A 27,427-nucleotide genomic window follows, 5' to 3' on the forward strand; every position below is an offset into this window, starting at 1 on the left:
TTTTTAATTATTAACACCTTAACCACTTAAAGGGGTTGTAAAGATAAATTTTTTTTTCCCTAAATAGCTTCCTTTACCTTAGTGCAGTCCTCCTTCACTTACCTCATCCTTCCATTTTGCTTTTAAATGTCCTTATTTCTTCTGAGAAATCCTCACTTCCTGTTCTTCTGTCTGTAACTCCACACAGTAATGCAAGGCTTTCTCCCTGGTGTGGAGTGTCGCGCTCGCCCCCTCCCTTGGACTACGGGAGAGTCAGGACACCCACTAACACACAGCTCCTTTCTCTATCTGCAACGTAGAGAGCGTCCTGACTCTCCTGTAGTCCAAGGGAGGGGGCGAGCACGACACTCCACACCAGGGAGAAAGCCTTGCATTACTGTGTGGAGTTACAGACAGAAGAACAGGAAGTGAGGATTTCTCAGAAGAAATAAGGACATTTAAAAGAAAAATGGAAGGATGACGTAAGTGAAGGAGGACTGCACTAAGGTAAAGGAAGCTATTTAGGCGATTCGGCACTACGTCACTTTAACTGACAATTGCGCGGTCGTGCCACGTGGCTCCCAAATATAATTGACGTCCTTTTTTTCCCACAAATAGAGCTTTCTTTTGGTGGTATTTGATCACCTCTGTGGTTTTTATTTTTTGCGCTGTAAACAAAAATAGAGCGACAATTTTGAAAAAAATGCAATATTTTTTACTTTTTGCTATAATAAATATGCCCAAAAATATTTATTAAAAAACATAGGGCCAGATTCACAAAAGAGATACGACGGCGTATCTCCTGATACGCCGTCGTATCTCTGTTTCCAACTATGCGACTGATTCATAGAATCAGTTACGCATAGATAGGCAGAAGATCCGACAGGTGTAATGGACTTACACTGTCGGATCTTAGGATGCAGTACCGCGGCCGCCGCTGGGGGGAGTTTGCGTCGTAAGCCAGCGTCGGGTATGCAAATTAGGAGTTACAGCGATCCACGAAGATTTTTCCCGACGTTACGTCGTCGCGAGTGTTAGATTTCCGTCGCAAAGATAGTGCACCTTTAACATGGTGTAAAAGTACTCCACCATGTTAAAGTATGCCTGTCTTTCCCGCGTCACTTTTGAATTTTTTTTAAATCTTTTATTTTTCCCGGCGTAAATCTTTTTTCACGTCGCGATTCACAAAACGTCAGCGCGTTGTAATTTCGCGCAAAGCACGTCGGGAAATTTGCTACGGGAGCATGCGCAGTACGTCCGGCGCGGGAGCGCGCCTAATTTAAATGGTACCCGCCCCATTTGAATTGGGCCGCCTTGCGCCGGACCTGTTTACGATACACCGCCGCAAATTTCCAGGTAAGTGCTTTGTGGATCGGGCACTAACTCGGAAAAATTGCGGCGGTGTAACGTAAACCGGTTACGTAAACTTGCGCCCGCTGTACGTGAATCTGGCCCATATTTTTTTCCCCCTCAGTTTAGGCCGATACGTATTCTTCTACATATTTTTGGTAAAAAAAAATACGCAATTAGCGTTTATTGATTGGTTTGCGCAAAAGTTACAGCGACAAAATAGGGGATAGTTTTATGGCATTTTTATTAATATATTTTTTTTACTAGTAATGGCGGCGATCAGAAATCGTGACTGCGACATTATGGCGGACACATCGGACACTTTTGACACCATTTTGGGACCAAAAAAATGCACTGATTACTGTAAAAAATTACACTGGCGGTGTAGGGGTTAACCTGTAGGGGGTGCTGAAGGGGTTAAGTGTGACCTAGGGAGTGCTTCTAACTGTTAGGGGGCGTGGCCGTTCTTCAGCTCTGTGACCCGATCGCGGGACACCGGCACAAATGAAAGGGGACGTATATATATATACGCCCATTTGCGCAGCCGTGCAATTCTGTCGACGTATAAGTACATGCGGTGGTCGGGAAGCGGTTAAAGTGGTTGTAAACCCTATAAAAAATTAATAAATAAACCCTGCAAGACAAAGGCATCATGAGCTAGTATGCATAGCATACTAGCTCACTATGAATTACTTACCTGATATCGAAGCCCCAACAACTGTCCTCGTCCCCTCTTCCAGCCAGCCGGGGGTTACTTCCAGGTATCGCAGCTCCGGCACTGTGATTGGCCGGAGCCGCGATGACGTCACTCCCGCCTTTGCGCACGCGCGGGAGCCGCCGGTAATTGCACACTGACTGAAGCAACGGCACATATGTGTCATTGATTCATTTACTCTACTGTGACATCGGCACATGCAGGGGACAGGGGATATCTCCTAAACCATGCAGGTTTAGGAGATATCCTGGGTAGCTACAGGTAAGCCTTATTAAGGCTTACCTGTAGCAAAAAGGGGTTGTAAAGGGTTTACAACCACTTTAATACCCAAATGTAATTAATCTACAACCATTAAAAAAAAGATACAAGGCTTCAGGCAAATGTTTGAAGGGAATTTTCACAAGTCGTACTTGAACTGTTTCAAACCTTTCTACTACAGTAGTCAACTCTTGGGCCACCAACGTGGGGTAATTGCTGGGACCACTGTACCTTTGGACAAATGAGATGGGTTGTGTTGTGCTTCAAATAGATATGTATACAGTGTAGAAGACACACATAGAATCTTATAGGTAGATTCACGTACAGTGGAATAAAGTTACGGCGGCGTAGCTTAGTGTGTTTAGGCTACGCCGCCGTAAATTAGCTAGGCTAGTAGTGATTCTCAATCTACTTACCTGCTAATATACGACGGCGTAGCTTAAAGCGGGCGGGCGTAAGGGCGCCTAATTCAAATGGGTTGGAGGGGGGCGTGTTTAATGGTAATGAGGCTTGACCTCACGTTTTTGACGTTTTTTTAAACTGCGCATGCGCCGGGCAACTACATTTCCCAGTGCGCATTGCGGCTAAGTACCGTGTTTCCCCAAAAATAAGCCCGGGTCTTATATTAATGTTGGCAACCAAAAACACAGTAGGGCTTATTTTCGGGGTAGGGCTTACTATTGTGCGGTCTTCTCTACCCCTCTCCCTCTCTGCCTGACAGGAATCCCCTGTATGAAGTAAAGTAAAATGTATTGTGTCAGGTACCTTATTATAGTGCCTCTTCCTGGCTTCCATAGCCTTGCCTGAGCTCTCTTCCACAAGCTAAACTTTACAGATGGAGGGGGCTGACATCCCCCACTGACAGGAGAAGGAGATCTGAGTGCCGTTCTGGGCTTCCATAGCCTGCCTGAGCTCTCTTTCACGAGCCAAGCATTGCAGAGGGAGGGGGGGGGGTCGAGAACCCCCGCTAACAGGCAGGAGAAGAGGAGGAGACAACCACTTCAAACTAGGTCTTATTTTCGGGGTAGGGCTTATATTGCAGCCCTCCTGGAAAACCAAGGTAGGTCTTATTTTCAGGGTACTTTCGGGGAAACACGGTACACCGTACGGGCCTATTGATTTCGACGTGGACGTAAACGACGTAATTCCCGATTCGCGGACGACTTACGCAAACAACGTAAAAAATTCGAACCTCGCGGCGGGAACGGCGGCCATACTTTAACATTGTTATTCCACCTCATAGGTGGAATAACTTTAGGCCGCCTAAGGCCTTACGGAAACTAGGTAATTCGACTGTGGCGGCCGGGCGTACGTTCGTGAATCGGCGTACAAGCTCATTTACATAATCTACGCCGGCCGCAATGGAAGCGCCACCTAGCGGCCATCCGAAAAATTGCAATCTAAGATAGGACGGCGCAAGCCGGCCTATCTTAGATATGTTTAAGCGTATCTCTGTTTGAGCATACGCTTAAACATACGGCGGCGTAGATTCGGAGTTAGGTCGGCTTATCTACTGATAAGCCGGCCTAACTCTTTCTGAATCTACCTATTACATCTTCATGGGCACAAATTCCACCTGTTTCTTTATTCCTATGGTCTCTTTATTTTAATTGTATTAATTTGCCATTTTAGTTTTATGTTAAATCTACCTAAGGCCCCTTTCACACGGGGCGGATGAGTAATGATCCGCCCTGCGCACCTCCGCTTGCTCAGCGGGGATCGCTCCGTTGATCCCCGCTGAGCCGGCGGATGACAGGGCGGTCCCGGCTTTTCTCCGCTCTCCCCTATGGGGGGATCGGATGAACACGGACCGTCTGTCCGTGTTCACCCGATCCGATCCGCCAGACGGATAGAAATGTAGGTTTTTCCTCCGTCACACTTTGGCGGATCGGAGCGGGTCGGATGTCAGCGGGCATGTCACTGCTGGCATCCGCGGCTCCATAGAGGAGCACGGAGCGCCCGTTCAGGTCCGCCTGAAAAATTGGCAGGCGGATCTGAACGGGCCGCCCGTGTGAAAGAGCCCTAATGCTGCAAAGATCTCTGCAGATTCAGTACAATTAAATGCTGCTATTCTAGAGACATTATTAGCTTACTGTTTGCAATTGAAATTTCATCAGTGCTTTTAATAAAGGCTTCCTGTTTTGTAATTGTTGCCTCATTTGGAAGCCAAACTGCCTCAAGGACTTTCCTATAAAGTCTTGGCATGTTTAATATTGTTGTACATACTATAACTGGATATTATATATACTGGGCCGGATTCAGATAGGTCTTTAGATCCGCGTAACCTATCTGATTTACGTTACGCCGCCGCAAGTTTTTAAGGCAAGTGCTTTATTCAGAAAGCACTTGCCTGTAAAGTTGCGGCGGCGTATCGTAAATCCCCCGGCCTAATTCAAATTCGGCGAGTAGGGGGCGTGTAATATTTAAGTCAGGCACGCCCCTGCGCCGAACGAACTGCGCATGCACAGTCCACAAAATTTCCCAGCGTGCATTGCTCCAATTGACGTCGCAAGGACGTCATTGGTTTCGACGTTAACGTAAATTACGTCCGGCCGTATTTGCGAACGACTTACGCAAACGACGTAAAAATTTCAAAACTCTTTCTTGTGAAAAAAAAAAATTCAAAACGCCGCACATACCCCTCATATAGCAGGGGTAACTTTCCGCTGGAAAAAGCCGAACGCAAACGGCGTAAAAAAAATGCGCCGGGCGGTCGTTCATTTTTGAATCGGCGTAACTCCTCATTTGCATATTCGACGCGTAAAAGATACGGAAGCGCCACCTAGCGGCCGACCTGGAATTGCAGCCTAAGATCCGACGGTGTAACACAGTGACTCCTGCCACGAGCCTGGCAGCCGAAGTGTCACTAAATGGACGAATTAAGCGAATCCTCCCAGTAGATTGAACATAAGTCACCTGATGACAGCAAAGAGTACCTGTCAGCATTCCGGTCACCAGATCCCCGATGGTTCGTTCAAGCTCTGCAATATGGCCCCTCTCAGCAATATGGAGCTCCGCGTAGCATGCGACCCCGGCCTGGAAGGCCATCGCCAGGGTCCGTTGGATGCGCGCACCCTAAAGGTGGATGCCGCATCTGGAACCCCAGGGAAGAACCAACAAAAATGGCGTCTGCCACAGATATACTTCTCCCCAGCATGCCCCACGAGGGAAAAACTCCTCTAATTGGCTGCTGGGGAAAAGTGGCTCTGCCAGAACCCCTCTAGCGCCACTTGTCGCCCAGGGGTGGAAACAACACCCCTGGAGCGCAGACTGACCTACAGGATAGTTCAGGAATGACAGCAGCCCACAATTTAACAAATTGTGAATGGGAGCAAAATAACTCTCCCATTCCCACTAACTTTAGCGTAGTGCCCATACTGAAAGTAAGGGGGCGCTACATAGATATATGTAGCACTACCCCCGAAAGAGCTGCTGGTTTAGATTTGGGCCTGCCGTTACCTTACTGTTCCATACGCTCGTTTTAGGGGTTCTCCTTAAAGAGTTGTTTCATAAGAATGTCTGCACCAAACACAAAGGGCCAGATTCACGTAGAATCACGGCGGCGTAACTTATCCTAGATAAGTTACACCGCCGCAATTTTTCAACGCAAGTGCCTGATTCACCAAGCACTTGCGATGAAAACCTTCGCCCACGGCCTCCGGCGCAAGGCGGGCCAATTCAAATGGGCGTGTGCCATTTAAATTAGGTGCGCTCCCGCGCCGGACCTACTGCGCATGCTCCGTTTCCTAACTCCCGCCGTGCTTTGCGCACCGTGACGTAATTTTTTTGAACGGCGACGTGCGTAGCGTACTTCCGTATTCCCCGACGGCTTATGCAAACGACGTTGATTTTTAAATTTCGACGCGGGAACGACGGCCATACTTTAGACAGCAATACACTTGCTGACTAAAGTTAACCACTTCACCCCCGGACCATATTGCTACCCAAAGACCAGAGTACTTTTTGCGATTCGGGACTGCGTCGCTTTAACAGACAATTGCGCGGTCGTGCGACGTGGCTCCCAAACAAAATTGGCGTCCTTTTTTTCCCACAAATAGAGCTTTCTTTTGGTGGTATTTGATCACCTCTGCGGTTTTTATTTGTTGCGCTATAAACAAAAATAGAGCGACAATTTTGAAAAAAATGAATATTTTTTACTTTTTTCCATAATAAATATCCCCCAAAAATATATAAAAAAACTTTTTTTTTCCTCAGTTTAGGCCGATACGTATTCTTCTACCTATTTTTCTTAAAAAAAAATCACAATAAGCGTTTATGATTGGTTTGCGCAAAAGTTATAGCGTTTACAAAATAGGGGGTATTTTTATGTCATTTTTATTAATATTTTTTTTTTACTAGTAATGGCGGCGATCAGCGTTTTTTTTTCGGTATTGCGACATTATGGCGGACACTTCGGACACTTCTGACACATTTTTGGGACCATTGGCATTTTTATAGCGATCAGTGCTATAAAAATGCATTGGATTACTATAAAAATGCCACTGGCAGTGAAGGGGTTAACACTAGGGGGCGGGGAAGGGGTTAAGTATGTTCCCTGGGTGTGTTGTTACTGTGGGGGGGGGGGGGGGGGCCTCACTAGGGGAAACACTGATCTTCTGTTCATACATTGTATGAACAGAAGATCAGCATTTCCCCCGCTGACAGGACCGAGAGCTGTGTGTTTACACACACAGCTCCCGGTCCCCGCTCTGTAACGAGCGATCACCAAAAAAAAAGTGTAACTATGCGACGGGAAAATATACTAGCGGCGACGTAGCGAACGCGAAAAACCGTCGTGGATCGGCCTTAACTCCTAATTTGCATACCCGACGCTGGTTTACGACGCAAACTCCCCCCAGCGGCGGCCACGGTATTGCATCCTAAGATTCCGACAGTGTAAAACAATTACACCTGTCGGATCTTCTGCCTATCTATGCGTAACTGATTCTATGAATCAGTCGCATAGTTAGAAACAGAGATACGACGGAGTATCAGGAGAAACGCCGTCGTATCTCTTTTGTGAATCTGGCCCTTAGTCTCTTTCAAGGTTTTTATTGAACAAAGTTCTCCAACAGAGGGGTAGAGGGATGGGGAAAGACTCAGGTCTTTTATTTAAAATGCAGTAAACTCAGTGAACTTTTAAATGTGAGTTTACTGCGTTTTAAATAAAAGTTTGCTATTGCGATTTCACACTATTGTGAGTGTTTCCTCCTTTATATGCACCCTATGAGAGCCATTGGTTTGAGGAAGGAGGGATTACTGGTCAAACGCTGCTGTTTGGTGTGGAACTACAAGTGACCTGCACATGGAATAGGGAAGAGAAGCTGCGGCCATTGTGATCATAAATAAGGCCTTTTGTAAGCCTCCTAGAGGTGAGAGGCTAGCACTACTGGTCACTTTGAGTGGAGCACGTTTTTTTGGATTTGTTTTCCCTGAGCACTGCACTTTGGAAATTATCGTGTGGACATTAATTACCTTTGGGCTGCATGTTTGGGATTCTGCCCTGGATTTACATTGCACGCTTGCATGAGAGACTTTTTTTCACCATTTTTAATTATGTTATGGACATTTATCGATCATTTCATTTACGCATCTATGCACTTTATTATACTGTTCTGATCAGCACATATTTAATTTAGGCACTTTAATTTTGCATTATTGCTGCACTTTATTCACATATATTGTGTGATCTATTTATTGCTTATTTAATGTTGATGTTATCACTATTATTTCAATGAGCACATTGCATTTTTATTGATCAATTAGTTATTTATTTATATATTTTTATCTTACTGGTAAGCGCCCCAACACCCCCCATCCTTCATAAACTAAAAATACATTACATTTAACAGGTTTGTTAAACCTTTAGAACCTTATCAATTTATTATTAAGTGCACATTTCTTGGTACCAAATTCGAATAAGCTTATATCATTTAATATCACATGGATTATTTTTGTTTTTTTGTTAGGGTATGCGTCACTCTCTCTCAAGACACACAAGAAACATTATTATCATTTATAGGTAAAGTTGATCCAGGGAATATCCGATTGCCTCTTGGGAGATCATTAAATAATTTGTTTCCCCTTTTATTGGTTGAACTAGATGGACTTGTGTTTGTGTGAACTATGGGCCAGATTCACAAAAGGGATACGCAGGCGTATCTGCTGATACGCCGTCGTATCCCTGTTTCTATCTATGCGGCTGATTCATAGAATCAGTTACGCATAGATATCCCTAAGATCCGACAGGTGTAATTGTTTTACACTGTCGGATCTTAGCATGCAGTTCCGCGGCCGCCGCTGGGGGGAGATTGCGTCGTAAACCAGCGTCGGGTATGCAAATTAGGAGTTACGGCCGATCCACGACGGTTTTTCGCGTTCGCTACGTTGCCGCTAGTATAGTTTCCCGTCGCTAAGTTACACTTTTTTTTGGTGCCTTAACTTTAGTCATTGCTGTCTAAAGTATGGCCGTCATTCCCGCGTCGAAATTTAAAAATCAACGTCAATTGCGTAAGCCGTCCGGGAATACGGAAGTACGGTACGCGCGTCGCCGTTCAAAAAAATTACGTCACGGCGCGCAAAGCACGGCGGGAGTTCGGAAACGGAGCATGCGCAGTAGGTCCGGCGCGGGAGCGCGCCTAATTTAAATGGCACACGCCCATTTGAATTGGCCCGCCTTGCGCCGGAGGACGCGGCCGTAGGTTTTCATCGCAAGTGCTTGGTGAATCAGGCACTTGCAATGAAAAATTGCGGCGGTGTAACTTATTTAGGATAAGTTACGCCGCCGCGATTCTTCGTGAATCTGGCCCTATGTAACTATGTAATATGCTTACCAGTATCAAGCTCCTCTATTTCCCAAAAAAGAGAAACAGAGATACAGACTGCCCCATGGAGACAGTAGTCTTCTTAATTGAGTCCTGTAAAATAAAAAAAAATCAGACAAGAGCAATAACACAATTTGATTATCCAAAAATCAGTAACACAACGTAGTATGATCCAAAAATATAATATAAATAAGCAGTAAATATATACATTATAAAGTATCAGAAACTAAAAATATATTACATGTAATAGGTTTGTTAAACCTTTAGCAACTTATCAATTTATTATTAAAGTGGAGTTCCACCCATAAATATAACATTACATCAGTAGTTTTAAAAAAATGTCATTAGTCCTTTACGAATTTTTTTTTTTTTTTTAATTGCCTTCAAAGTGTTGTTGCTAGGCAGAATAGTTAATCTTCCCACTTCCTGCACCTAGGTGCTTAATGCTCTCTAACCTACACCTCACAGACTCCTGGGAATTTAGTGGGTGTAACTTTCCAGGAGTCTGTGCACTCCCCAGTCTCAAAGAATCATGTGACTTGGACAGCACAGGTGCTGAAACCTGATCTGACACTGCTTGTGCAGCACTGAGCATGTGCGAGATCTGCAAGGCTGAAATCCAGGAAGTCATACAGTCTGGCTTCATGATGCCCACACTTAAGATGGCCCCAGTCAATTTCTATTTTATAAAGTGTCTAAATGCTGTAACAACCTAACAAAACGGACCTTAGTTTACAGACTAACTTTACTAGAATAAATGAAGCTTGTGTATTACAGGGGTATTTATATTTAAAAAGTGAAATTGTGTCCGGAACTCCACTTTAAGTGCACATTTCTTGGTACCAAATTCTAATTAGCTTATATCAATTAATACCATAATGGATTTTTTTTTTAGGGTATACATTCTCTCTCTCTCTGTCTCTCTCTCTCTTATTATCAGTCTATCAGGAATTATTCATAATACACTGGTAACATTCATCCATTGTATTAATATTATACTGTACACATTACTACCTTGATTGGAAATGGTTCCTTTCTATAAAGACAATAACATGTTATTTTAAGTTATAATAATTAGTTTGAAAGTATTTGCAACACATCAGCATCTTCTGTATATATATAAGCTTTAGTGTCTGATATAAGACAGACAACTTTCATAAACTAACAAGTAAAGATTTTTGATCAAAGGATTCAGAGGTTTCTTGATAATTTCTCTCTACTGAATTAAATATAATAAAACAATAATTAAAGTTATTATAATTTTGCTTTTTTACCAGCTAGTATTTCAGTGTTCTATGTTTCTGTATGGGTATGGCTGCGAATATTTTTCCAGCTAATGAAAAACATTTTATTTCTCTGGTTTAACAAATATTAGTTTTCAATTCAAAAGTCTACAGAGTTTATTTTTTCAGGTTATAGGCAATGCTTAAAAAATTATGTAGCGCCTGGTTACTTCAAAGTACTGGTGCTATTTAAATTTAGAGGGAGATCAGAGTGTTAGTTAAACTCTGATCTGGTTAATGTGTTCAAACTTGGGTCTCTGTCTCAGCTTGGCTGTGCTGTGGGCTTATTCTGTTGTTGCTGGGGTGTTCTTCCCTACCCGGGACAGTAGGTGGCAGCAGTAGAGTCAAGATTTGGGTGCTCTTCCCCAGCAGCCAATCAGGAGGGTTGGGCCTCGCTGTGCAAGCTGGGGAGGGTATTTATGGGGCAGACGCCATTGATTCTGGGTCTTCTTCTTCAAGTGCGGCATCCACCTTTAGGGTGTCTGCACCACGGCGCCCCCCGGCATTATGGCCTACCGGGCTGGGGCGTGCGTGCCACGCGGAGTTCCTGGTTCCGGGACCAAGTTGGTCCGGAACAATTGAGCTGTGGCAGGGAGCCCAGTGGTCAACTGGGTTCCCAATCCTGAAGATCCCAAGCGGTATAGCTGTTCGGTGGGGTGTCCATCTGAGGAGAGCCAATGAGAGGCTGGCGATCCAATAGGGTCTCGACAAACCACCGGGGATCGAGGTATCCGGACACTGAGAGGCTGATCACCTGTCAGTCGGTACCTGAAAGTAACTTGAAGGAGATCCAGGCGTAATTCTACCAAGGAGGTTCATCTACATAACCACTATCAGGAGGGCCTGTGGCAGAGGTTTCTCACTGAATCCATTCCAGGAGGGTCTGTGGCAGAGACTTCTCCCAAAAAGGTTCCAGTTCATTCCAGGAGGGTCTGTGGCAGAGACTTTTCCCTTAAAAGTTTGAGCGATACTCTGGCTGCCAGGTCGGTGAGGGAGGCCTGTCCAGGTGCGCTATTCCCACTCAGGCAGGAGTGGCGCAAGAAGTGTTACACGTGGGAGCAGGACTGTTTCCCTATTGCTACGCCTGAATTTGCTATTCTTCTTCTCCTTTCAACTCTACCTTCTTCACCACAAGTTTTATTGTTTTTACCTGGCTGGGTAATAAAGAGCACAGCAAAAGACCCCTGTTGTGGACATTCCTTTACTACTGCTATATGCACCATACATCCCTTAGACGGCGGAGGAGCCATGAGGTAACATGCCACCCAAAACAAATCAGCAGCTCCTCCGGGGGTAGTGCTACAATTACTTTTACATCATGAAATTCCCCAATTTTAAATGTGTTGCACAGATGTCACAATTTAAATTTAACGGTTATTTCCACTTATTTTTGTAATTTTAGGAACCACACTTACAGAAGTATAACTATTCTCTGAATACTTTCAAATCTAATTTTGAAGCGGAACTACATTGCACCTGAGCACCACAAACCAAAAACACTATTTAATTCATTTTTTAAATTCAAAGCCAACCCTCCAATCTATTCATGTCTCCATGCTTTATTTCTGAGAAATTACTAAAAAACGCCTAGCATTTCTGGCCGTCGTCATCTTCATTAAGGGCAGATGATTTGTGTAGCATTGAATCCATCTGCCCTTAGCTCGGCATGCAGGCAGGAGTGTGTGCTTAACTGAGAAAACCCCACCTCCCTCCTGAAGACATCTGGGATGTATGATATCATTTGTCTAGGCCTGGAAACTTGGAAGTAATTAAAGAAATGTAAAAAGAAAAAGTTTAAAACAATTAAATATAATATATTTTCCTATTTACTAATGCTAGCAGTATAAGGATTAAAAATAGTCAATGTTGACTGAGAGTCTCCTGGTGCTGCTGGACCTTAGCGCAGATTTCGACCAAAGTAGACCACAAAACCCTGCTCACTCGTCTCGCAGAAGTAGCCGGAGTCACAGACTCAGGTCTACTTTGGTTCGCATGCTTCCTAGCTACTTAAAGACCCGCGTATTGTAAATGTACGTCCTCTTTTTAAACATGGATATCTCAGTAACGGCAGCAGCTGCTGCCACAACTGAGATATCCATGTTTTCAGCGGGCGGCCGTGTAAACGATAACGGCGGTCTCCGCGGCGGATTCGCGGCGAGATCGCCGTTATCGGTGGCGGGAGAGGGCCCCCCCCCTCCCGCCGCTTTTCCGCGCCCTCCGCCGCTTACCGGAGCCGTCGGTAGCGGCGGAGGAGATCCGATGCTGCCGCCTGGAGAGCGAGGACTTGAGTGAGGGCAAGATGGCCCCCACCCGTCCTCATAGCTCTGCTGGGTGGAAGTGACGTCAAAACGTCAGTCCCGCCCAGCCTCTTAAAGAGACAATTTTTTTTTTGTCATTTTTTTAAATGACAAATTTTCCTTTTTTTTTTTTTTTTTTGCATTTAAGCCTAAATATGAGATCTGAGGTCTTTTTGACCCCAGATCTCATATTTAAGAGGACCTGTCATGCTTTTTTCTATTACAAGGGATGTTTACATTCCTTGTAATAGGAATAAAAGTGATCATTTTTTTTTTTTTTTATATTTTAGTGTAAAAAATAATAAAATCAATAAAATTAAATAAGAAAACAAAAAACAATTTTTTTAAAGCGCCCCGTCCTGACGAGCTCGCGCGCAGAAGCGAACGCATATGCGAGTAGCGCCCGCATATGAAAACGGTGTTCAAATCACACAAGGGAGGTATCGCCGCGATCGTTAGAGCGAGAGCAATAATTATAGCCCTAGAGCTACTCTGTAGCTCAAAAAATGCAACTTATAGAATTTTTTAAACGTCGCCTATCTAGATTTTTAAGGGTAAAAGTTTGACGCCATGCCACGAGCGGGCGCAATTTTAAAGCGTGACATGTTGGGTATAATTTTACTCGGCGTAACATTATCTTTCACAATATATAAAAAAATTGGGCCAAATTTATTGTTGTCTTATTTTTTAATTCAAAAAAGTGAATTATTTCCAAAAAAAGTGCGCTTGTAAGACTGCTGCGCAAATACGGTGTGACAAAAAGTATTGCGATGACCGCCATTTTATTCTCTAGGGTGTTAGAAAAAAAAATATATAATGTTTGGGGGTTTTAAGTAATTTTCTAGCAGAAAAAAATGTTTTAGTCTTGCAAACACCAAATCTGAAAAACACCTAAGGTCTTTAAGTGGCTAGAGAACCGATCCCAGAAAGTGAAACTAGGAGCTTTCACTTCAGAAGCGCATAAAATTACATGTGGAGTCCCTCAAGGATCCCCCCTGTCGCCCTTGCCCTTTAACATTTACCTCGGTCCACTCCTCAAAATCATCAGCAACCAGGACCTACTCTATCACTCCAATAACAACCAACTTTACCAACGCATCACCAACAAAAAAGACCAATACCACGCACTGGAAAACTGCCTCTCATTGATCGACAATTGGATGACGGAGAGCTCCCTCAAACTTAATGGATCCAAAACAGAACTCCTCTTCCTCCATGCAAACCAAAACAAAAACCCTAGCACGACGTTCACACCACCCACCATCCTTTGGACAAACCATCACCCCCAGCACTTAAAGGGGAGGTTCACCCTAAAAACCACTTTCCCTTATTACACTGCCCCCCCACATTACAATACAATTATGCCTATTATGTTTTTTTTTTATGCTGTACATACCTTCGTACAGCTATTTACCCGTGGCTTCGGGGTTGCGAGTCCCGCGGGAGTGGGCGTTCCTCACATGCTGGTGATTGACGTTTTGACAAAAAAACAGCTCCCCCCCGTCGCGTAAGCCGCGTCACGATTGCGAAAGGAGCCGAACGGCGATGCGCAGGCGCAGTATAGCGCCGACTCGCCGTTCGGCTCCTTTCGCCAGTCGTGACGCAGCATACGCGACGGGGGGGAGCTGTTTTTTTGTCAAAACGTCAATCACCAGCATGTGAGGAACGCCCACTCCCGCGGGACTCGCAACCCCGAAGCCACGGGTGAATAGCTGTACGAAGGTATGTACAGCATCAAAAAAAACATAACAGGCCTAATCGTATTGTAATGTGGGGGGGCAGTGTAATAAGGGAAAGTGGTTTTTAGGGTGAACCTCCCCTTTAAGCCAAAAGCCTCGGAGTCATCTTTGACTCAGACATAACAATGGATGCACAAATAGGATCAGTAGTCAGCGGATCTCACCACTTTCTTTGCCTGTTGCGTAGACCCCTCCACTTCATCCCGGAAGGAGACACAGCAGCTATAGTTGGAATCATCAATTCCCAACTCTACTATGCAAACTCCCTCTACCTAGGACTTCCTAAATACCAAATTTCACGTCTACAAGTTGTCCAGAACACAGCAGCCAGTACAGGTTTACTTCACTTTAAGGTGCTTCACTAATACAAAGCCAGTTCACCCTGAGGGAGAATGTGGCTGGGGATTTGGATTTTACTGCCCCTCCCCCATCCTGGCACCCAAGAGTGGCTGACGCCAGCCCTGCCAGCCAGCATGGTCTGGAGATGGGGTTCCTGTCCCCAGGGGTGATGGGGACAGATAACAATGCTGGAGGCAATGGTGGCAGCTCATAAGGGGTGCAGGGATTCCACCCCGTCCCCCTCCCCCCCAATCCATGCGCCCAGCCCCTAATCTCCATACAGGGAGCCGGACACATGGATTTCAATAGGGTTTTTTTAAGCACATGATTAGAGCCTAAGGCTCATTGGCTTCAAAATGGGTGGGCTAACTGCAGCTGATATTTTCTTATATATGCACTTTTACATTAGTAGATAATAGAACCTTACTGTCATTACTGCTGCTAAGGTGCAGGACACCATATAAATGACTGGGACACCATATACATGACAAAGACACGCATGGGATGCCATACACAAGGCTGGATGCCATATAAAAGACAAGGACACACAGGACGCTGTATACACGACTGGAACACCATATACACGACAATAATGTGCAGGATGCCATATGCACAAAAAACGCACAAGACGCAGTATACACAACTGGGACACCAAATACAAGACAAGGACATTCAGGATGCCATATACATGACTGGGACGCCGTATACACAACTAGGACAGACAGGACGCCATATACACGACTGGGACACGTAGGATGCCATATACATGACTGGGACACTGTATACAAGGCTGGATGCCATATACAAGAAAAGGACGTGCAGGACGCCATATACACGTCTGGTACACCATATACATGACTGGGATGCGCAGAACGCTGTATACACGACTGAGATGCCATATACACAACTAGGACATGCAGAAAGACATATACATGACTGGGACGCCACATACACAACAAGGACGCGAAGGACACTGTATACATGACTGGGACACCATTTACAAGACAAGAACATGCAGGACACCATATACACGACTGGGACATCATATACACAACTAGGAAGGGCAGGACGCCATATATATGACTGGGACATGCAGGATGCCATATACATTACTGTGACGCCAGATGTGCAGAAAGTCATATACATGACTGGGACACCATATACACGACAAGGACATAAGGAAAGCCGTATACACGACCGGGACTCCACATACACAACAAGGACACACAGGACGCTATATACACGACTAAGATACAAAACACAAGACAAGGATGCACAGGACACCATATACATAACTGGGACACCATATACAAGACAAGGACCTGCAGAAAGCCATATACATGACTGGGGCGCCATATACATGACAAGGACATGCAAAAAGCCATATATATGACTGGGACGTCACTTACACAACAAGGACATGCAGGACGCTGTATACACGACTGGGATGCCATATACAAGACAAGTCTGGTTAATATTCCTATCGCACACGTTCCTGGCAAATATGGCTCATAAAATTGTGGGTGCTGCAGCGATTATCAGTTGGGTCCTGGAAAAATCAAGCAAGGGTACATATTTGCCAGCACACCATGGATTGACAACTTCCGTCCAAAAGTTTCTTTAATGAAAGAGATCACATCACAAAAGAAAAGTGCCACGTTTCGGTCGCGCAGGTGCCCCCTTATCAGGCATGTGATGTCACATGCCTGACGAAGGGGCCTGCGTGGCTCCGAAACATTGCCCTTTTCTTCTTGTTATGTGATCTCTTTCATTAAAGAAACCTTTGGACGGAAGTTGGCGATCCATTGTGTGCTGGTGAATATGTACACTTGCTATATACAAGACAATGACGCACAGATCGCCGTATACACAACAAGGATGCCATATACACAACTAGGACATGCATGACACCACTGGGACATGTAGTACGCCATATACATGACTGGGACGCCATATATATACACAACAGGGACACCATATACAAGACAAGGACGATGCAGGATGACATATATACACATAGGATGCCATATACATGACTGTGACCTTGTATACATGGTTGGGACGACATATAAATGACAAGGACATGGAGGATGCCATATACACGACTGGGATGATGTATACACAACTAGGATGGACAGGATGCCATATACACACAACTGGGACACATTAGGATGCCATATACATGACTGTGAGGTTGGAACACCATATACAAGACAAGGACACGCAGGATGCCATATACATGTCTGCGACACCATATACATGAGAAGAATGCCGTATACACGACGGGGACGCCATATACACAACTAGGACGTAAAGGACGACGTATACTCCACTGGGACGGGACACCATATACACGACAAGGACATGACTTGGACACGTAAACATGATGGGGATTCCATATATGGCATCGCTTATGATCATTGTTTTTAATTAAACTATTACTGACGATTTGATTCCTGATTTTAATATTTTCTTTACTATTTGGCACTACATAGTGTCTTTTATTTTTTATTTTTAATGCAGAGGTTCCATCTGACCGACCCCCTCTAAATATATATAACCCGCGCTGTGTCTGACTGAGGAACTACATTTCCCATGACCCCCGAGCGCCCACAGCCTCACAGGGCATCATGGGAGTTGTAGTTCTCATGAAGCGATCAGCTGATCCCCATGCAGCGCCGCACTACGTCACGTTCTATTGTGCAGAAAGCTTCTGAGGAGAGGCGCCTCACCGCGCGCATGGATACCAGCGTTCTAGTGCCTAAAACCCAAAGAGGGCAAAGGGAAATAATCGAATTCTTTCGACTAGAAGCGTTGGAATAGAGAGTGCGCGTCGCTAGAGGAGTCAGGAGGGAGTTTTATCGGGACGTAGGCGGTAAAAGAGCGCGGATCAGAGAGGGACTACTTGACGTGGAGATTGGTGCGAGAGGAGGCGGAGGTGTTGGCAGTGAGAAGGCGGAAGAGGCGGAGCCGGGAAGCGGAGAGTGTGTGTGTGTGTAGATGTGAGGAGGCCGCTCCGAGGCTCGGAGGACACATAGACTGTCAGCCGGCATGGCTCACCCGGCCGGGCCCAGCCGCTCCAGGCAGCCTGCAGAGTCAGGTAACTGGTCAGCCCAGTCTCTGCTCTCCAGGGTCACACTGAGGATGGGGGCGCCATGCTTGTCCCGCGTTTTGCTTCTCTTCTTCATAAGTTGCCAATGTTTTCACATCATTTACAAGGGAAGTGCTGATGGTGATGTGGTGGCTGTCAAGTTGTGTTGTGCTCTGCTGAGGGGCCAAATACACCACTGGGGCCCTTATTATACAAAGTACATCACTGGGGCCCTTATTATTCCAAATACATCACTGGGACCCTTATTATACAAAGTACATCACAGGGACCCCTATTATGCAAAATACACCACTGGGGCCCTTATTATACCAAATACACCACCGGGACCCTTATTATTCCAAATACATCACCGGGACCCTTATTATTCCAAATACATCACCGGGACCCTTATTATTCCAAATACATCACCGGGACCCTTATTATTCCAAATACATCACCGGGACCCTTATTATACCAAATACATCACCGGGACCCTTATTATTCCAAATACACCACCGGGACCCTTATTATTTAGATTATAATTCTTTTTTATTTTAAAACAAATCAGTACAACACATATATATAAAAAAAAAAAAAATACATAACAGAACATTATTACAAAACAACAGTCACAGTCCGTCTTATTATTATACATCCCCTTTAACCTTGTTGTCAGTATCAAACATATATCTCCTTCTTACATATCTCTCCCCTTCCCGAGCATCCCTGAGAGAGAAAGAAGAAAGGGAAAAAGAAAAAAAAAAAAAAAAAAAAACACAACAACCCACCCTACTTCCCTCTCCTCCGACCCTTCTCCATATTTCTGTGGTTTCTCATTAAATCCCACATATACCCAATCCAAGTTCCCGGGCTCCTTCTATACCATTCAGCCTTATCCCCATTAACCTTCCCCCCTGTGGTCCATATAGGACTTCCAGGGAGTCCAAGTTCTTAAATATTTTTCCCTTTTATATTGTGTTGTCAGGACTAACTCTTCTAATTTGCTTATTTCCCTAACTTTACATATCCACGTCTCCGCTGTTGGTGGAACTGGTGACTTCCACCTCTTCGTTATACAGGCCTTAGCGGCATCTAATAGATGGCATATAATCATTTCCCTATAGGCTTTTTCTGGTATTTGGTTTAAATGCAGAAGATAGAATTCCGGATCTTCCGGAATCTCATAATCTGAGCAAAACTGTAAAGCACTTTTAATCTCTGCCCAAAAACTCCTTAGCATTGGGCACTCCCAGAATATATGTAGCATCGTTCCTTTGCTTCTCTGGCACCTCCAGCATTTATCTGATACCTCTGCAAACATTTTGCTTAACTTTTCTGGTGTCCTATACCATCTTGTGAAGATCTTATAGTTTGTCTCTTGTATTCTCACACATATTGATGTTTCGTGTGTTCGCCTGTATATGCATTGTCGCTGTTCCGAACTGAAGGACTTCTCCAATTCCCTTTCCCATTCCTGAACGCACCTCAGAGGGCAACCTCCTGATCGTACTAATAACTCATAGCTTAATGAAAGACTATGTAGTAATGTTCCTTGTTCGTTACATATTTTCTCGAATTTCATGAGTGGTCTCTCAAAGCTCTCTGGATTTGGCAAAGTGTTCAGGAAGTGAACTATCTGAAGTGCATTCCAGAATTTCAAACGGAATACATTTCCTATTTCCATCAGTTCCGCTATGGTTACCCATCTTCCCATGTGGATATACCTTGCTACTTGTATACACTCTCTTTTTCTCAACTGCCGGAATGCTCCGTCTTCGTATCCCGATGGGAAGAGGGGGTTACCTATCACTGGGTATAGTGGGGAGGCCGGGACCCTTATTATACCAAATACATCACCGGGACCCTTATTATACCAAGTACACCACCGGGACCCTTATTATACCAAATACATCACCGGGACCCTTATTATTCCAAATACACCACTGGGGCCCTTAATATGCCAAATACACCACTGGGGCCCTTAATATGCCAAATACACCACCGGGACCCTTATTATTCCAAATACACCACCGGGACCCTTATTATTCCAAATACACCACCGGGACCCTTATTATTCCAAATACACCACCGGGACCCTTATTATTCCAAATACACCACCGGGACCCTTATTATTCCAAATACACCACCGGGACCCTTATTATTCCAAATACATCACCGGGACCCTTATTATACTAAATACACCACCGGGACCCTTATTATTCCAAATACATCACCGGGACCCTTATTATTCCAAATGCATCACCGGGACCCTTATTATTCCAAATACATCACCGGGACCCTTATACCGAATACACCACCGGGACCCTTATTATACTAAATACACCACCGGGACCCTTATTATTCCAAATACATCACTGGGACCCTTATTATTCCAAATACACCACCGGGACCCTTATTATTCCAAATACACCACCGGGACCCTTATTATACCAAATACACCACCGGGACCCTTATTATTCCAAATACATCACCGGGACCCTTATTATTCCAAATACACCACCGGGACCCTTATTATACCAAATACACCACCGGGACCCTTATTATTCCAAATACATCACTGGGACCCTTATTATTCCAAATACATCACTGGGACCCTTATTATTCCAAATACATCACCGGGACCCTTATTATTCCAAATACATCACTGGGACCCTTATTATTCCAAATACATCACTGGGACCCTTATTATTCCAAATACATCACTGGGACCCTTATTATTCCAAATACATCACTGGGACCCTTATTATTCCAAATACATCACTGGGACCCTTATTATGCAAAATACACCGCTGGGGCCCTTAATATGCAAAATACACCGCTGGGGCCCTTAATATGCCAAATACACCACTGGGGCCCTTAATATGCCAAATACACCACTGGGGCCCTTAATATGCCAAATACACCACTGGGGCCCTTAATATGCCAAATACACCACTGGGGCCCTTAATATGCCAAATACACCACCGGGACCCTTATTATTCCAAATACACCACCGGGACCCTTATTATTCCAAATACATCACTGGGACCCTTATTATTCCAAATACACCACCGGGACCCTTATTATGCAAAATACACCGCTGGGGCCCTTAATATGCAAAATACATCGCTGGGGCCCTTAATATGCCAAATACACCACTGGGGCCCTTAATATGCCAAATACACCACTGGGGCCCTTAATATGCCAAATACACCACTGGGGCCCTTAATATGCCAAATACACCACTGGGGCCCTTAATATGCCAAATACATCACTGGGACCCCTATTATGCAAAATACACCACTGGGGCCCTTATTATACCAAGTACACCATCAGGGCCCTTATTATTCCAAATACACCACTGGGAAGCCATATACACAACTAGGACACATAGGGTGCCATCAGGGCTGTCTTTAATGTTGATTGGACCCTGGGCAAAAAAATAATTCTTGCACCCCCCCCCCCCCCCATGCGATTTTGCTCTCCACCTGCTCTGAGACATAAAATAAATATCAGACTTAAAATTAGTTTTCTGTATCATCAGGCAGTGATTGTGATTGGTTGCCAGAGGTTACAGCATATCATTACCACTTACTGACTGGTTTCTAGAGGTTACAGCACACATTACGGCTCACTGATTAGCTGCTAGAGGTTACAGCACATGATTTCTGCTTGTTTATTGGTTGCTAGAGATTACTGTACAGTAATACTGGTTGCTAGAGGTTACAGCACATCATCTCTTCACTGCAGAGGGGCATGATATACATATGAATGCCGCCTTTATTTACATGTGAATGCTCTCGTTATTTACTTATGAATGCCACCTCTATTTTTACATATTAATGCTCTTGTTTACATATGAATGCCGCTGACTTGGCAGTATGGTTCCTCTATCGAGATGGTTCCTGTAAGGACTGCGCAGGCGCAATCCTTGCCGACAGAAATCTCCGAACCTCGGCCGGCATCCAGGCTCATTCCTTAACATCCCCGTGGATTGGAGGATGTTAAAAAAAATAGCCAGGAGGCCGAGCGAATCGAGGACGTGAGGCCGACTGGCCACTTCCTGCCATATGCACAACTGGGACATGTAGGATGCCGTATACTTGACTGGGACACCTCAAACACAACTGGGGTGCGCAGGACACCATATACAGAATGGGGACACATAGGATGCCGTATACACGGCTGGGATGCCTCATACACAACTCAGGTCCACTGGATGCCGTATACATGACTGGGAAGCCATATCCATGGCTTGTACCTGTGAGACAAAGTATGCACGGCTGGGACGCCCTGTACACTGGTGGGGCGCGCTGTACACGGCTGATGGCGCGCAGGACGCCACATACATGACTGTGACCCGTGATTACATTGATGCAGAATTCTTTCTTTTATCAGTGGTGTTCTTCAATAAATATTTCACAGAGAAAACCACCGTGTCAGACTGTGATGAGAAACATTGTAACGCTGTAAAGTAACATTTTATCTGTTTGTGTGGCCATACAGTGTAGTGTTACATTTGTTATATAAATGGCAGGTGGAGGAAAATATGGTGCACTGTAGGGCTGCAACTAACGATTATTTTCATAATCGATTAGTTGGCCGATTATTGTTTCGATTAATCGCATAATCTTAAAAAAAAGTGTGGTGTACAATTTTTAGTTAATATGTAAAAAAAAAAAAAGGCAATTGATTCTTAAAGTGGAGTTCCACCCATAAATATAACATTACATCAGTAGTTTTAAAAAAATGTCATTAGTCCTTTACGAAAATTTTTTTTTTTTTAGATGCCTTCAAAGTGTTGTTGCTAGGCAGAATAACTCCCACTTCCTGCACCTAGGTGCTTAATGCTTCCTAACCTACACCGCACAGACTCCTGGGAATGTAGTGGGTGTAACTTTCCAGGAGTCTGTGTACTCCCCAGTCTCAAAGAATCATGTGACTTGGACAGCACAGGTGCTGAAACCTGATCTGACACTGCTTGTGCAGCACTGAGCATGTGCGAGATCTGCAAGGCTGAAATCCAGGAAGTCATACAGTCTTGCTTCATGATGCCCACACTTAAGATGTTTCTATTTTATAAAGTGTCTAAATGCTGTAACAACCTAACAAAACGGACCTTCGTTTACAGACTAACTTTACTAGAATACATTAAGCTTGTGTATTACAGGGGGATTTATATTTAAAAAGTGAAATTGTGGTCGGAACTCCGCTTTAAGTATCCATATGCAGTGGTAAATATAAATAACCAACTACAGTAATTGTAATGCCTTCTATTACCTCCACTTTCTCTGGGTTCAGATGCTGATCTTCCCTGCACAGAGTCTTTAAAGTGATTTTTTTTTTAAACAAACTTGTTATACTTACCTTCTCTGTGTAATGGTTTTGCACAGAGCAGCCCAGATCCTCCACTTCTGGGGTCCCTCACAGATGCTTCTGGCTCCTCCTGCCTTCAAAGTACCTCAATAGCAAGCTGCAAAGTATAGTCTAGAGCGCCCGCTATAGCAAGGTAAAAAAACTTCTGCCTTAAGAACCACTCACTTCCAGGACTACATGTCCCATGAGGCATTGCTCCTCACACTTTAACATTCACAAATTCTCAGGCACTTGGTGACATGTATGGATGGTGTACTGAGCTGTATGTGTGCTGCACTGTATTTCCTGATATGTAAACAAATAATGCATACTATATGCAGGCCAACTAATCAACTGGCCGATTAATCGATTATGAAAATAGTTGACAACTATTTTCATAATCGATTAGTTGTTTCGGCCCTAGTGCACTTTTTAGTGACATTTTTTTTAAAGGGGGTTGTAAAGGAATTTTTTTTCCCCCCTAAATAGCTTCCATTACCTTAGTGGAGTCCTCCTTCACTTACCTCATCCTTCCATTTTGCTTTTAAATGTCCTTATTTCTTCTGAGAAATCCTCACTTCCTGTTCTTCTGTCTGTAACTCCACACAGTAATGCAAGGCTTTCTCCCTGGTGTGGAGAAAGCCTCTTGAGGGGGCGAGCAGGAGTGTCAGGACGCCCACTAACATACAGCTCCTTTCTCTATCTGCAAAGTAGAGAGTGTCCTGACTTGCCTGTTCGCCCCCCTCGAGGCTTTCTCCACACCAGGGAGAAAGTGTTGCATTATGGTGTGAAGTTACAGACAGAAGAACAGGAAGTGAGGATTTCTCTGAAGAAATAAGGACATTTAAAAGCAAAATGGAAGGATGAGGTAAAGGAAGCTATTTAGGGAAACATTTTTTTTCCTTTACAACCCCTTTAATGTCCAAGAAGCTGTTCTCATAGGTGGCAGTAAAACAGGTGGTTGATTGGCATTTTTACTGCTCCTCAGACTGCCCGCCTGAACTGTGCAATGGGTGCTGGAGGGGGTAGCATGTGTTGTTTTGCTCCATGGTGTAGTGAAGATTATCAAGCATATTCTGTTCAGCAGGCAGTGCTGCTGATAAATGTTGCCATTCCAAGTGATTGGCGCTGTCCTGCTTCTGCCAGCCAGATGTTTGCTTTATAGGCTGCTTTCACACTAAGTTTTTCAAGCTTCTGTTTTGCGTTAAGAAAAGCGCCTGAAAATCTCTAGAAAAATGCTTCTCATTATAATCAATGAATGTTTTCACACTGGGGCGGTGTGCCTTTCTGTTGTGGTGAAAAAAAAAAAAAAGCATTTGCAGCATTTTTGGAGCATATTTGGGGAGCTAAAAAGAAATGCTCCAAAAAACGCACCTTCCCATTCATATCAAAAACGTGCTTGCGATGCCTTTATATGGTGCTTTTTTTGAGTCCTGTGTCCTGTAAAACCCGCAGACGCGGTAAAAACGAATATGCGTTTTGCTTCAGATCAGTGTAAAATGGGCTTACAGTTCGGGTTCTAAAAAAGGCACTTCTTCTGAGAAGGGCCAAAATGTGGGCTTGTTTGCTTTGGTCTCTGAACGGCAATCCTTGTTTGGATCACTCTTCAGGCTAGGTTCTCACTTATGAGACCCATTAATTTCAATAAAAAAAAAAAAAAAAAAAATTCCTAAACCCCCCCCCCCCCTTTTTTTTTTTTTTTTTTTACTTTTGCACACAGATTCACATGGTGCTGTGCCACCAATGCAGTTTAATGTGGGCATTTTGCCAATGTGTGGGGGGTGCCATTAAGAAGTACTTACACTATATTGTCAAAAGTTTTGGGACACCTACATTTACACAAACTAATGGCATCCCAGTCTTAGTTTTGTAGGGTTCAGTATTGAGTTGGCCCACCCTTTGTAGCTATAACGCGATTTTAGGAGTGTGTCTATGGGAATGTTTGATCATTCTTCCAGAAACACATTTGTGAGGAACCCAGCCTAAATCTACAAGCATACATTGATAGTCGGAGTTATGGTTTCCACAAGGATCATTGTATAAGCATGTTCTCATTAGGAGAAACTGAATTATTGTGTCTATGATGAGGGGAATCATTCTACATTAGTCTGGCTTGTATTTTATTGGTTTGTCAGGTGAAATTGGGCATTGTTGCTAATGTTGTTAACCACTTGCTTACTGGGCACATATACCCCCCTCCTGCCCAGGCGAAATTTCAGCTTCCAGCACTGCGTCGCTTTAACTGACAATTGCGTGGTCGTGCGACGTGGCTCCCAAACAAAATTGACGTCCCTTTTTTTTCCCCCACAAATAAAGCTTTCTTTTGGTGGTATTTGATCACCTCTGCGGTTTTTATTTTTTGTGCTATAAACAAAAAAAGAGCGACAATTTTGAAAAAACAATCTATTTTTTACTTTCTATAATATCCCAATTTTTTTTTCTCAGTTTAGGCCGATACGTATTCTTCTACATATTTTTGGTAAAAAAAAAGCCTAGTGAATGTTCTAACTGTAGGGGGAGGGGACTGACTGGGGGAGGTGACCGATCTGTGTCCCTATGTACAAGGGACACAGATCGGTCTCCTCTCTCCCTGACTGGACGTGGATCTGTGTGTTTACACACACAGATCCACGTCCTTGTCTGTGTAACCGCCGATCCCGGGTGCCTGGCGGACATCGCGGCCGCCAGGCACGAGCATCGGCATCTCAGTAATGCGGCAGGTGCGCGGCGGCGCTCACGTGCCCCCCAGTGGATGGAGGCCGTATATAGACCGCCTCCTGCCAATTGGGATCCACACTGCGGCCGTCCGACCGTCAGGAAGTGGTTAAATGATAACTAAACCAAAGAACAAAAATGCAGCATATTGCAGCCTGAGCCTCCTACACACAATTAGAATATCAGAATGAATGATTTTTTTTTTTACATGCTAGTTTAATTTGGAAAACCAATAAGTTACAAAAATTCTAATATGAAAATACAACTTCGGCAGTGATGTATTGGAACGCTATCTTTGGTTTCCGAGCATGCATGGTTTTGGTCACGTTATTTTTCCGTAGTAATATCATACTAATTACACCAAAATCCTTAGTTCTGTTATTGTGTGAGAAGATATTTTTGCGTGAACTGTGGTGATCGCCTCTGGAAAGCTGTGTACTAATGATCAGATTATTAGACGATTGTTCCGAAATCACTATTTTGTGTCTGATTTTCTCATGGTGTGTACTAGGCATCATAGTCCTTAGGCAGAATTTACATCTCAGCGTTTTGTATCGCAGGCAGGTTTGCCAAGATTCTGCCTGTGATTTCAAAGTGCCCGAGGTGTGACTGATAAATCGCAGAATGCACATTTTAGATGCCATTCATTTGAATGGCATCTAAAATTACGGTGCGGTTCTGCCACGATTGTCGCTCGCCAAATCGCATTGCGTGAACCATGTTTCCCTCAAGAAAAAGTTCAGGAGCTACTTTTGGGCGACATGCTTCACACCATTCGGTTATTGCTATTGCAGCGAGATTTATCGCAGCAGAACATCACTGCGATTTTAGGTGACATTCAAATGGAATCTCAAATGTGCTTTCTGCGATTTGTGATCTCTGCGATTTCATTTCACTAAACTGAGGTGTGACTGCAGTCCTAGATGTAGTGACTGCATACGTTTTTTTTTTTTTTTTTTTCAAATTGAGAGCAAATACAGAAAATCTCTGTTCTTGTTGGAAATACAAAGTCCTTGTCATTTCTTGTGGGTTGCACAGAAAACCATCTTCCTTCCTAGCTATCTCTGTGAACGATTGCTCTGCCCCCCCCCCCCCCAAATAACATGGAGATGGGATATGGATAAGTTTGTAGTCCATATCAGGGGAGCAGCCTAGGGTGACAGTCATGGTTTCTTCCATAGATAGAGTGGTGGAGTTATGTAGCCACCAACGGAAGGAAGTGTTGTTTGCAGGATTTCTAGGTGATTATAAAAGAAGCTTGGAAAGAAGAAAACAAATGCAGCGTCCACATAGAAGGGTGGCCATAGACTGTTCGAATCTGAGCCGGTTCAGCAGGAATTGGTCGAGATTCGAACTGTATGTGGACAGGCTGAATATACCAATTTAATCGATCAACTTGGGTACAACCAGCCTGCTGGATTTACTTGCGATTATCGCTAGCAATAATCAGTCTTTTCTCGCCGGAAGAGGACAGTGTCTTAG

General features: G+C 44.2%; 1 protein-coding gene across 6 annotated transcripts in view; it reads left to right on the top strand.

The window, feature by feature from the left end:
* Nucleotides 1–17,585: 17,585 nt before the first annotated feature.
* The window catches only part of LOC120927972 (bromodomain and WD repeat-containing protein 1-like), a 209,478-nt gene continuing 199,636 nt past the window's right edge, over nt 17,586–27,427 (top strand). For 2 of the 6 annotated variants that reach the window (XM_040339002.1, XM_040339004.1), the window contains exon 1: nt 17,586–17,884. In XM_040339002.1, coding sequence (XP_040194936.1) covers nt 17,836–17,884 — 49 coding nt within the window. In that variant the 5' untranslated portion in view covers nt 17,586–17,835. The remainder of the gene's footprint in view (nt 17,885–27,427) is intronic. The other 4 variants (XM_040339001.1, XM_040339007.1, XM_040339005.1 and 1 more) reach the window with 3 other exon arrangements.

Source organism: Rana temporaria, chromosome 2, assembly GCF_905171775.1.
Source record: "Rana temporaria chromosome 2, aRanTem1.1, whole genome shotgun sequence".
Lineage (NCBI taxonomy): Eukaryota > Metazoa > Chordata > Amphibia > Anura > Ranidae > Rana > Rana temporaria.